Below are 12291 nucleotides of genomic sequence, written 5' to 3'. Positions count from 1 at the left end.
TCCTCTTATGTCTTCAGCCTTCGAGATCCTGCAGGGAGCCAGGTTTTTCACTAAGTTGGACCTTCGTAACGCTTACCATCTCGTGCGCATCAGGGAGGGGGACGAGTGGAAGACGGCGTTTAACACTCCGTTAGGGCACTTTGAATACCGGGTTCTTCCTTTCGGCCTCGCTAACGCTCCAGCTGTCTTTCAGGCATTAGTCAATGATGTCCTGAGAGACATGCTGAACATCTTTGTTTTCGTTTACCTTGACGATATCCTGATTTTTTCACCGTCACTCCAGATTCATGTTCAGCACGTTCGACGTGTCCTCCCAGCGCCTTTTAGAGAATTGTCTTTTTGTGAAGGCTGAGAAGTGCACTTTTCATGCCTCCTCCGTCACATTTCTCGGTTCTGTTATTTCCGCTGAAGGCATTAAGATGGATCCCGCTAAGGTCCAAGCTGTCATTGATTGGCCCGTCCCTAAGTCACGCGTCGAGCTGCAGCGCTTTCTCGGCTTCGCGAACTTCTATCGTCGTTTCATCCGTAATTTCGGTCAGGTGGCAGCTCCTCTCACAGCCCTTACTTCTGTCAAGACGTGCTTTAAGTGGTCCGTTTCCGCCCAGGGAGCTTTTGATCTCCTCAAGAATCGTTTTACATCCGCTCCTATCCTTGTTACACCTGACGTCTCTAGACAGTTCGTTGTCGAGGTTGACGCGTCAGAGGTGGGCGTGGGAGCCATCCTTTCTCAGCGCTCCCTCTCTGACGACAAGGTCCACCCATGCGCGTATTTTTCTCATCGCCTGTCGCCGTCGGAACGTAACTATGATGTGGGTAACCGCGAACTGCTCGCCATCCGGTTAGCCCTAGGCGAATGGCGACAGTGGTTGGAGGGGGCGACCGTTCCTTTTGTCGTTTGGACTGACCATAGGAACCTTGAGTACATCCGTTCTGCCAAACGACTTAATGCGCGTCAGGCGCGTTGGGCGCTGTTTTTCGCTCGTTTCGAGTTTGTGATTTCTTATCGTCCGGGCTCTAAGAACACCAAGCCTGATGCTTTGTCTCGTCTCTTCAGTTCTTCAGTAGCCTCCACTGACCCCGAGGGGATTCTCCCTGAGGGGCGTGTTGTCGGGTTGACTGTCTGGGGAATTGAGAGGCAGGTAAAACAAGCGCTCACTCACACTCCGTCGCCGCGCGCTTGTCCTAGGAACCTTCTTTTCGTTCCCGTTCCTACTCGTCTGGCCGTTCTTCAGTGGGCTCACTCTGCCAAGTTAGCTGGCCACCCTGGCGTTCGGGGTACGCTTGCTTCCATTCGCCAGCGTTTTTGGTGGCCCACCCGGGAGCATGACACGCGTCGTTTCGTGGCTGCTTGTTCGGTCTGCGCGCAGACTAAGTCCGGTAACTCTCCTCCTGCCGGCCGTCTCAGGCCGCTTCCTATTCCCTCTCGACCGTGGTCTCACATCGCCTTAGATTTTGTCACCGGACTGCCTTCGTCAGCGGGGAAGACTGTTATTCTTACGGTTGTCGATAGGTTCTCTAAGGCGGCTCATTTCATTCCCCTTGCTAAGCTTCCTTCTGCTAAAGAGACGGCACAAATCATCATCGAGAATGTTTTCAGAATTCATGGCCTTCCGTCAGACGTCGTTTCGGACAGAGGTCCGCAATTCACGTCTCAATTTTGGAGGGAGTTTTGCCGTTTGATTGGGGCTTCCGTCAGTCTCTCTTCCGGCTTTCACCCCCAGTCTAACGGTCAAGCAGAACGGGCCAATCAGACTATTGGTCGCATCTTACGCAGTCTTTCTTTTCGTAACCCTGCGTCTTGGTCAGAACAGCTCCCCTGGGCAGAATACGCCCACAACTCGCTTCCTTCGTCTGCGACCGGGCTATCTCCTTTTCAGAGTAGCCTCGGGTACCAGCCTCCGCTGTTCTCATCTCAGTTCGCCGAGTCCAGCGTCCCCTCCGCTCAGGCTTTTGTCCAACGTTGCGAGCGCACCTGGAAGAGGGTCAGGTCTGCACTTTGCCGTTATAGGACGCAGACTGTGAGGGCTGCTAATAAGCGTAGAACTAAGAGTCCTAGATATTGTCGCGGTCAGAGAGTTTGGCTCTCCACTCAGAACCTTCCCCTTAAGACGGCTTCTCGCAAGTTGACCCCGCGGTTCATTGGTCCGTTCCGTATTTCTCGGGTCATTAATCCTGTCGCAGTTCGACTTCTTCTTCCGCGATACCTTCGTCGCGTCCACCCGGTCTTCCATGTCTCCTGCATCAAGCCCGTCCTTCGCGCCCCCGCTCGTCGCCCCCCCCCCCCCCCCCCATCCTTGTCGAGGGCGCACCCATCTACAGGGTCCGTAGAATTTTGGACATGCGTCCTCGGGGCCGTGGTCACCAGTACCTCGTAGATTGGGAGGGGTACGGTCCTGAGGAGAGGAGTTGGGTTCCCTCTCGGGACGTGCTGGACCGTGCGCTGATCGAGGATTTCCTCCGTTGCCGCCAGGTTTCCTCCTCGAGTGCGCCAGGAGGCGCTCGGTGAGTGGGGGGGTACTGTCATGTACTGCCATGTTGTGTCTTGTCTCTGTCCTTTCCCTTCACCCTGTCTCCCTCTGCTGGTCGTTGTTAGGTTACCTTTTCTCCCCCGCTTTCCCCCAGCTGTTCCTTGTCTCCTCTGACTACCCATTCACCCCGTTTCCCACCTGTTCCCTTTTTCCCTCTGATTAGGTCCCTATATCTCTCTCTGTTTCTGTTCCTGTCCTTGTCGGATTCTTGTTTGTTGTGTTTCATGCCTGAGCCAGACTATCGTCATGTTTGCTGTAACCTTGTCCTGTCCTGTCGGAATCTGCCGGTCTATCTGAGCCTACCTATGTTTGGTTATTAAAGAAGCTCTGTTTAAGTTAGTTCGCTTTTGGGTCCTCATTCACTCACCGTAACACTACTAAGTTAAAATCATACAGGGTTGATCTCCCTTCCAAAGCACAGATGAATGTGGACATATAGCGCATAACCATATTGTTCTTCATCACTTTTAATGTCTCATAAATGTCTTTCATTTGTATGTTTTTGTTGAAAGGATCTGTATTGCTCGGTCAGAATGGACATCGTCAGCAACACTCAGTACTATCACTAAGATCTGGTACATTCCAGCCCTGAGGCCTCAGCAGACTTTAATTTCCCCTTTCTCTCTGTCTCAGATCAGGCCCCTATATGCTTTACATGTATATTTTAGCATAGGATTTGTCTTAATTACATCATGCATACAGATGATAGTGATTTGGCATCGTTAGCGTCTCATACTAGCTATACCTTGTTTAAGTGACCTTGGATGACTGGTCAACTCCTCAAAGGAGGTCTGAGACCATTAGTGATGAAAGATTAGGAAAACTCCTCATCACCTTGTAAAATGCACAATAGCTGATTTGGCTGTGACGATGATGATGTTTCTCATTGTGTAACTTGTGAAATGTCATTATAATATTGTGCCTTGAGCAAATCCCATTATAATGAAGCAATCCCGTCATGAAGACATGTTTCGTTGTGTCATTTCATCATACTCTTATGACATCCATGTAATGTGAACCATGTGCTGCTTCGCTAGTGGTATTTGTGGCTGTAGCAAGTCGTTGTCATGCTGTTAAGTCCCTCTCAGCTTTCCCTATATGAGAAAACCATGCTTCCATTTTGGTTATTTCACAATCACATAGTTACATTCTCACCACACATGTAATGTGAACCAGGACTCTGACATATTGTATCTAATGAGTGTTGCTAGTGTCTGTGCTTTTGTATTGCTGTAAAGCTGTGCCTTTCAGATTGCTTTAAGTTGTTGTCCCCATGGTGCACATCTCTGTTGAATTCAGACGTCCCAGTGCCCTGACCTGAAGGAGCCTGTCAAGCATTCATAACACAAACAACCCTCGTTAGCACGCCTCTGTGAGCCTTGTTAGTGCTCCTCTGTGAGCCTTGTTAGTGCTCCTCTGTGAGCCTCGTTAGCGCGCCTCTGTTAGCCTCATTAGCGTGCCTCTGTTAGCCTCATTAGCGCGCCTCTGTTAGCCTCATTAGCGCACCTCTGTTAGCCTCATTAGCACGCCTCTGTTAGCCTCATTAGCGCGCCTCTGTTAGCCTCGTTAGTGCTCCTCTGTGAGCCTTGTTAGTGCTCCTCTGTGAGCCTCGTTAGCGCGCCTCTGTTAGCCTCATTAGCGCGCCTCTTTTTGCCTCATTAGCGCGCCTCTGTTAGCCTCATTAGCGCGCCTCTGTTAGCTTCGTTAGCGCACCTCTGTTAGCCTCGTTAGGTGCCTCTGTGAGCCTTTGTTAGCGCGCTTCTGTGAGCTTCATTAGCGCGCCTCTGTGAGCACAGGGTAATAGAGCATGAGCAGGAATGCCTATGAGCCATCTGAGCAGTGACCTTTGAACTTAAGGGGCTCAGTGGTCCTGGTGTGTTGTTATTCAACTTTTAAAATCCATTCTTTATAGTACAAAGTCTGACTTGGGTCACAGTCTCTATAGGGCATATGTAGCAATTATCTTTTCTATTAAGGGAACTTAGTTATGCAGAAGCTGTTGGTGTCCTTATTATACAGAATTGTCTCACAGATAACTCTCTCTGTGCCTCTGTGTCTCTCTGTCTCTCTCTCTCTCAGGGCTCACGTGTCTTCGTGACCGCCTCACGTTCCGTTTCTGTCAGACCCTCCAGTGGCTTGGCCGATGCCACCTGCCCGCCGTGCGGACACAGTGCTGCAAGACCTGTGGCCGGCGTTCCCGTGGCAACGAGCGCACGTCCCGTCGCTGAGGTCAGCGATCAATATAAGGTGTACACGGTCACCCACACTCTTACACTCTCACACGCACAGACATGGACACACACAGACATGGACAAGCACAGACATGGACACGCACGGACATGGACACGCACAGACATGGACACGCACAGACATGGACACGCACAGACATGGACACGCACAGACATGGACACACACAGACATGGACACACACAGACATGGACACACACACACACAACACATACAGATGATCAGGTAGCAGCTCTGGACCTGCAAAATTGCAGCATCCATCTTGTCCATCTGTCGTTGAAGGGTGAATCTTGAGCTGGATACACACACAATTTCTCATACAGGTCTAGTGTCAAATTGGTTGCTACTCTCACCCTGCTGTCCTGGCTGCTGGGTCAGAGCTGCTGGGTCACATCTTCTCAGTGCTGTTGGGATAGAGCCACATTCTGGGTGGTAGGAAAACTATACCTGAGCTGTGCTTGATTTGTTTGCCTGGTATAATGGAACCAATGGAATAGTCCCAAAGGTGCTAATAGAATTATATCAAGCACTCCTCAAAAAATGATTTTACACATAGTAGGATGGGAGCACATGACACAACACAAATTCCTCCAAACTGTATAATGAAGAAACATGGCTGTTGCTCTCTCTACTGTTGAGAGAATGATGTATGTGTTTGTTTGCACTTTTCTCTCTGATGGATCCAACTGTTATTCTGTTTTGATTGTGAGAAATGGTGCAGCTGGAACACGTTGTTTAGTCATATGTCTGGTTCAGCCAGTAGCAACATGGACTGGAACACGTGGTTTAGTCATATGTCTGGTTCAGCCAGTAGCAACGTGGACTGGAACACGTTGTTTAGTCATATGTCTGGTTCAGCCAGTAGCAACGTGGACTGGAACACGTGGTTTAGTCATATGTCTGGTTCAGCCAGTAGCAACGTGGACTGGAACACGTGGTTTAGTCATATGTCTGGTTCAGCCAGTAGCAACGTGGACTGGAACACGTGGTTTAGTCATATGTCTGGTTCAGCCAGTAGCAACGTGGACTGGAACACGTTGTTTAGTCATATGTCTGGTTCAGCCAGTAGCAACGTGGACTGGAACACGTGGTTTAGTCATATGTCTGGTTCAGCCAGTAGCAACGTGGACTGTAACACGTGGTTTAGTCATATGTCTGGTTCAGCCAGTAGCAACGTGGACTGGAACACGTGGTTTAGTCATATGTCTGGTTCAGCCAGTAGCAACGTGGACTGGAACACGTGGTTTAGTCATATGTCTGGTTCAGCCAGTAGCAACGTGGACTGGAACACGTGGTTTAGTCATATGTCTGGTTCAGCCAGTAGCAACGTGGACTGGAACACGTGGTTTAGTCATATGTCTGGTTCAGCCAGTAGCAACGTGGACTGGAACACGTTGTTTAGTCATATGTCTGGTTCAGCCAGTAGCAACGTGGACTGGAACACGTGGTTTAGTCATATGTCTGGTTCAGCCAGTAGCAACGTGGACTGTAACACGTGGTTTAGTCATATGTCTGGTTCAGCCAGTAGCAACGTGGACTGGAACACGTGGTTTAGTCATATGTCTGGTTCAGCCAGTAGCAACGTGGACTGGAACACGTGGTTTAGTCATATGTCTGGTTCAGCCAGTAGCAACGTGGACTGGAACACGTGGTTTAGTCATATGTCTGGTTCAGCCAGTAGCAACGTGGACTGGACCAGCGTACTGATTTAGCATACAGTTGTTACACATTTGTTAACTACCAGATTACCTTGTAGCTCGTACAATGCTTTGTATTGATAGCAGCTGATGTAGCGACTAGTACATGTAGCATAAGCAACACCACTTGTCAAGTTGGTTCCCAACTTGTGAACAATGCTTTATAAAGCAGCTACGTAGTGTAATTACAGTTTCATGAATGCTTATAAAGTGAGTAAATGAAAAAAGCCAAATTCTTTGACAATGGTGCTGCGAAAATAACCTGGTGCTAGAGGCGTCCTCAAGCGTCAAACCCCGTCAGGTCAGGTGTTGGCTGACCAGTGCCTTTTCTACTTGAATCCTGCCCTCCATTAAGGCATTTGTCTCTAAATTATGCCGTTTTAGTATTTGACATTTTAGTATTTGTCTCTAAATTCTGCCATTTTAGTATTTGTCTAAACTCTTCCATTTTAGTATTTGTCTCTAAATCTCAGTAGAATTCAGTTTTGACCTTATGTACAGTAATGGGAGAATTGTTGTTCAGTGTACAGGGGAATAGAATCATTAGAATCATGTTACTTTTAGCCATTCTCAGAGAATTACGGAGGGCATAGAGGTTTTAGAACAACAGCACAAGGGAGGAATATATGAATTGCTCATTTAAGTTATCAGTGCATTGCTTTTATGAATTAGAATGAATCATTTTGTATGCCTCCAAGAATGAGTATTTCTTCTGTCATTTTGATGTAGTGAGTGGCTGTAATTTTTTGTTTAGGCAATATGCAAACACTTGACCCGCCTCCCTAATTTATGCACTCTGTGTAATTATTACTAATGATGATACATTGTTCTAAGAATTAATTTCCTGTCAAATGTTTCGCTTTTAAATGAGTTCTTTCAGAATTCCTTTGTTTTTGAGGAGACTCTGTTAAAAAACAACAATATGTTTTCTCATCGCGGCTCTGATAAATCATCAATACTTACAGTAGTTTAAACTCTGAGACCTTTATTCTTATTCACCTTTGTTTTAACCACTTTTTTTTGACGATTTCGTTTATTTTGTAAATCTGTGACCACTGAGAGATACTGTATATGTGTCACTTTTGATTTTGAAATGTCATTTTTAGTTGGACCATACACATTAGAGTTGATAATGATGATAAATCTTCAGCAGTCCTTTATGTTTCTAAAGACTCAGAAGCAGTTTATATCACTCCTGATTCAGGGATCCTTTTAGTCATGCAACCTGAGGAAATTAGGATTTCTGACAGATTTCTGACAGATGAATGATTAGTCTTGTAAATGTTTTGCTTTATAAGTGATGTATCCTCTATGTACAGTCATATTTTTCCAGCAGCTTCCCATTCCTGTAGTGGTGGGACAGAGGTTATTCTATGCTCTGGGCTATATTGGCACCATCTGTAAGCGCTGTGGTGAGGTTGACCTCTGAACTTCCACCTGAGGTTGATGGTGAGAACCAGGGCGGAGTAGCTGCCTGAGGCTTTCCTGCAGTGGGTATGTGGCATACTACTGTTTGTGAAACAACGTTTGTATATTCATCTCTAAAGGGCACAGGGAAAGATCTCTTTTGTTGTTTCATCTTGCCTCTTAACAATGTTCGGCATGTTCAACAGCACTCAAACCCATCCACTTCCAAAAGCAATTTAGTCATGCTTCTTTGTGTTCATCAATAGTTTATTTTGTAACATAAATGTTTGTACTTTACATTTTGTATTTATACCACTTCAAATAAAACATTTGAAAATAAAAACCCAGTTTGATGTATTATTCTGCTGTGTTTTATGATTAAAAAGAATAATCCATGTAAAGTGTTTCCATTCAAAGCTACAGGGAGGCAGGTTGTCAAGTATTTCATGTCTCCAGTCAGAGAAAGTCACAGATCTGAAACTCTTTATGCAGGCAGCTTTTCACTTGAGACGATTCAGAGCAGAAGCCAACGTCCTCAGAGGAAGTAAAGCACTGGCTGAGGGTTTTCATGGACCAGTTTCTTTTCTTCTTTTTTTGTAACAGTACAAACAACAACATACAAGACACTCACCAACACCCACAACATCAGCCCTGCCCGGACCCAACTGCTCACACCCTCCATCTCCAAACTGCACCATTTTGTTTCTCTCTGTCACACATGGTCATGCACTTTCAACATTTAGATAATGAAGCACCTGACCTTTCCATTGTGTTAGCGATGGAGGATTGGTTGATTTACAGTTTCGTAAGTATACGTTTTTCAAGATGATTGATGAGAAAATGATCGTCCAACCCATCGGGTATCTCACTGCACCTTCATATGTCTTGAAATATGCAGACAGACAAATTAAAAGTAGATTTACATTGTAAGACAGCCAACAGCCAACTTTGTCCAACATATAAATAAAAAAAACACTATTTTCCACCCAGCCTTCGTTATCTCAGACACATGGACTGGAGGGTGATTTACGCTTTTTCAATTAACAATCATTTAGATAGGTAAACAAGTGGTGGAGTTTTGATGGAAGGAGCCCCCTCTGAGATGTACAATACTTAAGTTCAGAGTTATTTTTTTTACTGTTGCTATGAACAGCTTCATTCTGTAATCACATGGTGTCGTTTTGTGAGTTCTCTTCAATAACAAAGCCTTGAAAATGAGCTAATAACCGTTATTTTGTTTGTCAACCGTTGATAGCATAAGTAAGTAAGCATTTCACCGTAAAGTCTACACTTGTTGTATTCGGCGCATGTGGCAAATAACGTTTGATTTGGTAAGCATTCATAACCATTGATAACATTAAAAAAACAAAAATTCTGCCCATTTTCGTGGTATCCAATTGGTAGTAGTTACAGTCTTGTCTCATCGCTCTAACTCACGTACGGACTCGGGAGAGGCGAAGGTCGAGAGCCATGCGTCCTCCGAAACACAACCCAACCTAGCCGCACTGCTTCTTGACACAATGCCCATCCAACCGAGAAGCCAGCCGCACCAATGTGCCAGAGGAAACACCGTACACCTGGCGACCTGGTCAGCGTGCACTGCGCCCGGCCACAGGAGTCACTAATGCACAATGAGATAAGGATATCCCTGCCGGCCAAACCCTCCCTAACCCGGACAACGCTGGGCCAATTGTGCGCCGCCCCATGGGCCTCTCAGTCGCGGCCAGGTGCGACAGAGTCTGGACTCGATCCCAGAATCTCTGGTGGCACAGCTAGCACTGAGATGCAGTGCCTTAAACCACTGCACCACACAGGAGGGATAACATTCCCGCCACCCGGGAGGGATAACATTCAGAACCATTCAGAACCACTGATAACATTCAGAACCATTCAGAAACACTGATAACATTCATAACCATTCATAACCATTGATAACATTCATAAACATTCATAACCATTGATAACATTCAGAACCATTCATAAGCATTGATAACATTCAGAATCATTCATAACATTGACAACATTCATAACCATTCAGAACCACTGATAACATTCAGAACCATTCATAACATTGATAACATTCATAACCATTCATAACATTGATAGCGTTCAGAACCATTCAGAACCACTGATAACATTCAGAACCATTCATAACATTGATAACATTCAGAACCATTCATAACCATTGATAACATTCATAAACATTCATAACCATTGATAACATTCAGAACCATTCATAAGCATTGATAACATTCAGAACCATTCATAACCATTGATAACATTCAGAACCATTCATTCCTGTATGCAGTTAGACCCTCAAAGTCACACCAGGTAGTGTTACCAGTATGATTGCTACCCAGAGAATACCATGCTTTAGTTCTATCACTATGGACTCCAATGAGGCTTCACTAAGGGTATTTTACAGCCTGGGGCCACAGGGACAGTTTAACCCCTTCCACTGGGCCTTGTTTTGTTATGTGTCTCAACAGCTTGTTAAAGGTCTCCCTTGTATAAGCACAGTGGAGCTAGTCTCTACTCTTTCTCAGAGGATCACTTTGCCTATGTCATGATACCCACAAACACAGTTATATTAAATCTGGAAGGCTGAACAGATTCCTCGATAGAAAATAAAAGCCGACATTGCAGTCTCTGCTAAAGTGGGAGCATGTCCTTTTAAATGTAATTTCTGCCCTGCTGATTGAATAGAACCCAGTAAGATCAGGTGGGGATAGTCATGTCTGTGTGGTGTCCGTATGTCCACAGTTATGTCCATTACATCTCAAAGGAAACATGTGATGTTAACATACACATACTGTAGTTCTGGGGTGGGTTGAAGTAGGAGCGGTAGGACAATAACACTTTTGGTTGACCAGATTCACAGCTTTACACAGTGTTAACAATGACTTTACACTGTGTTAACAATGACTTTACACTGTTAACAATGACTTTACACTGTGTTAACAATGACTTTACACAGTGTTAACAATGACTTTACACTGTGTTAACAATGACTTTACACAGTGTTAACAATGACTTTACACTGTGTTAACAATGACTTTACACTGTGTTAACAATGACTTTACACAGTGTTAACAATGACTTTACACTGTGTTAACAATGACTTTGCACAGTGTTAACAATGACTTTACACAGTGTTAACAATGACTTTACACTGTGTTAACAATGACTTTACACTGTGTTAACAATGACTTTACACAGTGTTAACAATGACTTTGCACAGTGTTAACAATGACTTTACACTGTGTTAACAATGACTTTACACTGTGTTAACAATGACTTTACACAGTGTTAACAATGACTTTACACTGTGTTAACAATGACTTTACACAGTGTTAACAATGACTTTGCACAGTGTTAACAATGACTTTACACTGTGTTAACAATGACTTTACACAGTGTTAACAATGACTTTACACAGTGTTAACAATGACTTTACACTGTGTTAACAATGACTTTGCACAGTGTTAACAATGACTTTACACTGTGTTAACAATGACTTTACACTGTGTTAACAATGACTTTGCACAGTGTTAACAATGACTTTACACTGTGTTAACAATGACTTTACACAGTGTTAACAATGACTTTACACAGTGTTAACAATGACTTTGCACTGTGTTAACAATGACTTTACACTGTGTTAACAATGACTTTACACTGTGTTAACAATGACTTTACACTGTGTTAACAATGACTTTACACTGTGTTAACAATGACACGTGACTACTCTTGTTGATGCTGCTCCATCTGACAACTTCATCCCCATTCAACTCTTCAGTTTCCACCGACTTCCATTCGGGTTGCAGCAGGTATCTGAGGATGTCTTGAAAAGGACAGCGAACAAAATGTCAGACACCAAAAACCTTGCTATCTGGTCATGCCGCAAAGCTTGCTGTCAAAATGTGTGTTTAACCAAGCATAACCTTTTAATCAAGCCTACCTCTATCAACAGCCGTGTATCCCACAAACAACGCAAAGTGGCGTGATAATTGAAAACAAGCTTTATCTTCAACCTCAAGGCTTAACCTTTACAGTTTATCCACCTTGCTACCATGGTAACAGACACAAGGCTGTAAACCAATCAAAGCAAGCAATGTCTGACTTTAGACATCCAAGTCTTGTGGGAGCTTATACAGTTCTCACTATAATCGTGTTGCAACAAAGGAAATGTAGGTGTTTTATCTCTTGTTTTATCTCTCCTGTTGCACCAAACATTAGTTTGTTTGTTGGTGATTTCCTGTTGAAAGATGTGGCTGATACAATCAACTACAGAACACATCTGGTTACAAAATGGTACGTAAAGCTCGTGACAGGATCTGCTAACAATTAGAGGGATGCAGAGGAAAGAAAAGTGAATTTTATTGTCTATTGAGTGTAGACAAATGAATGCA

General features: G+C 44.6%; 1 protein-coding gene across 1 annotated transcript in view; it reads left to right on the top strand.

Moving 5' to 3' along the window:
* The window catches only part of LOC139411724 (A disintegrin and metalloproteinase with thrombospondin motifs 7-like), a 167589-nt gene extending 162089 nt beyond the window's left edge, over nt 1–5500 (top strand). Inside the window, exon 24 of the mRNA XM_071158396.1 lies at nt 4608–5500. Coding sequence (XP_071014497.1) covers nt 4608–4756 — 149 coding nt within the window. The 3' untranslated portion in view covers nt 4757–5500. The remainder of the gene's footprint in view (nt 1–4607) is intronic.
* Nucleotides 5501–12291: the final 6791 nt, after the last annotated feature.

Source organism: Oncorhynchus clarkii, chromosome 6 (assembly GCF_045791955.1).
Source record: "Oncorhynchus clarkii lewisi isolate Uvic-CL-2024 chromosome 6, UVic_Ocla_1.0, whole genome shotgun sequence".
In the NCBI taxonomy this organism is placed as follows: Eukaryota; Metazoa; Chordata; class Actinopteri; order Salmoniformes; family Salmonidae; genus Oncorhynchus; species Oncorhynchus clarkii.
Note: the sequence above shows the minus strand (reverse complement) of the source record. Positions and strands in the feature narration are given on the sequence as shown.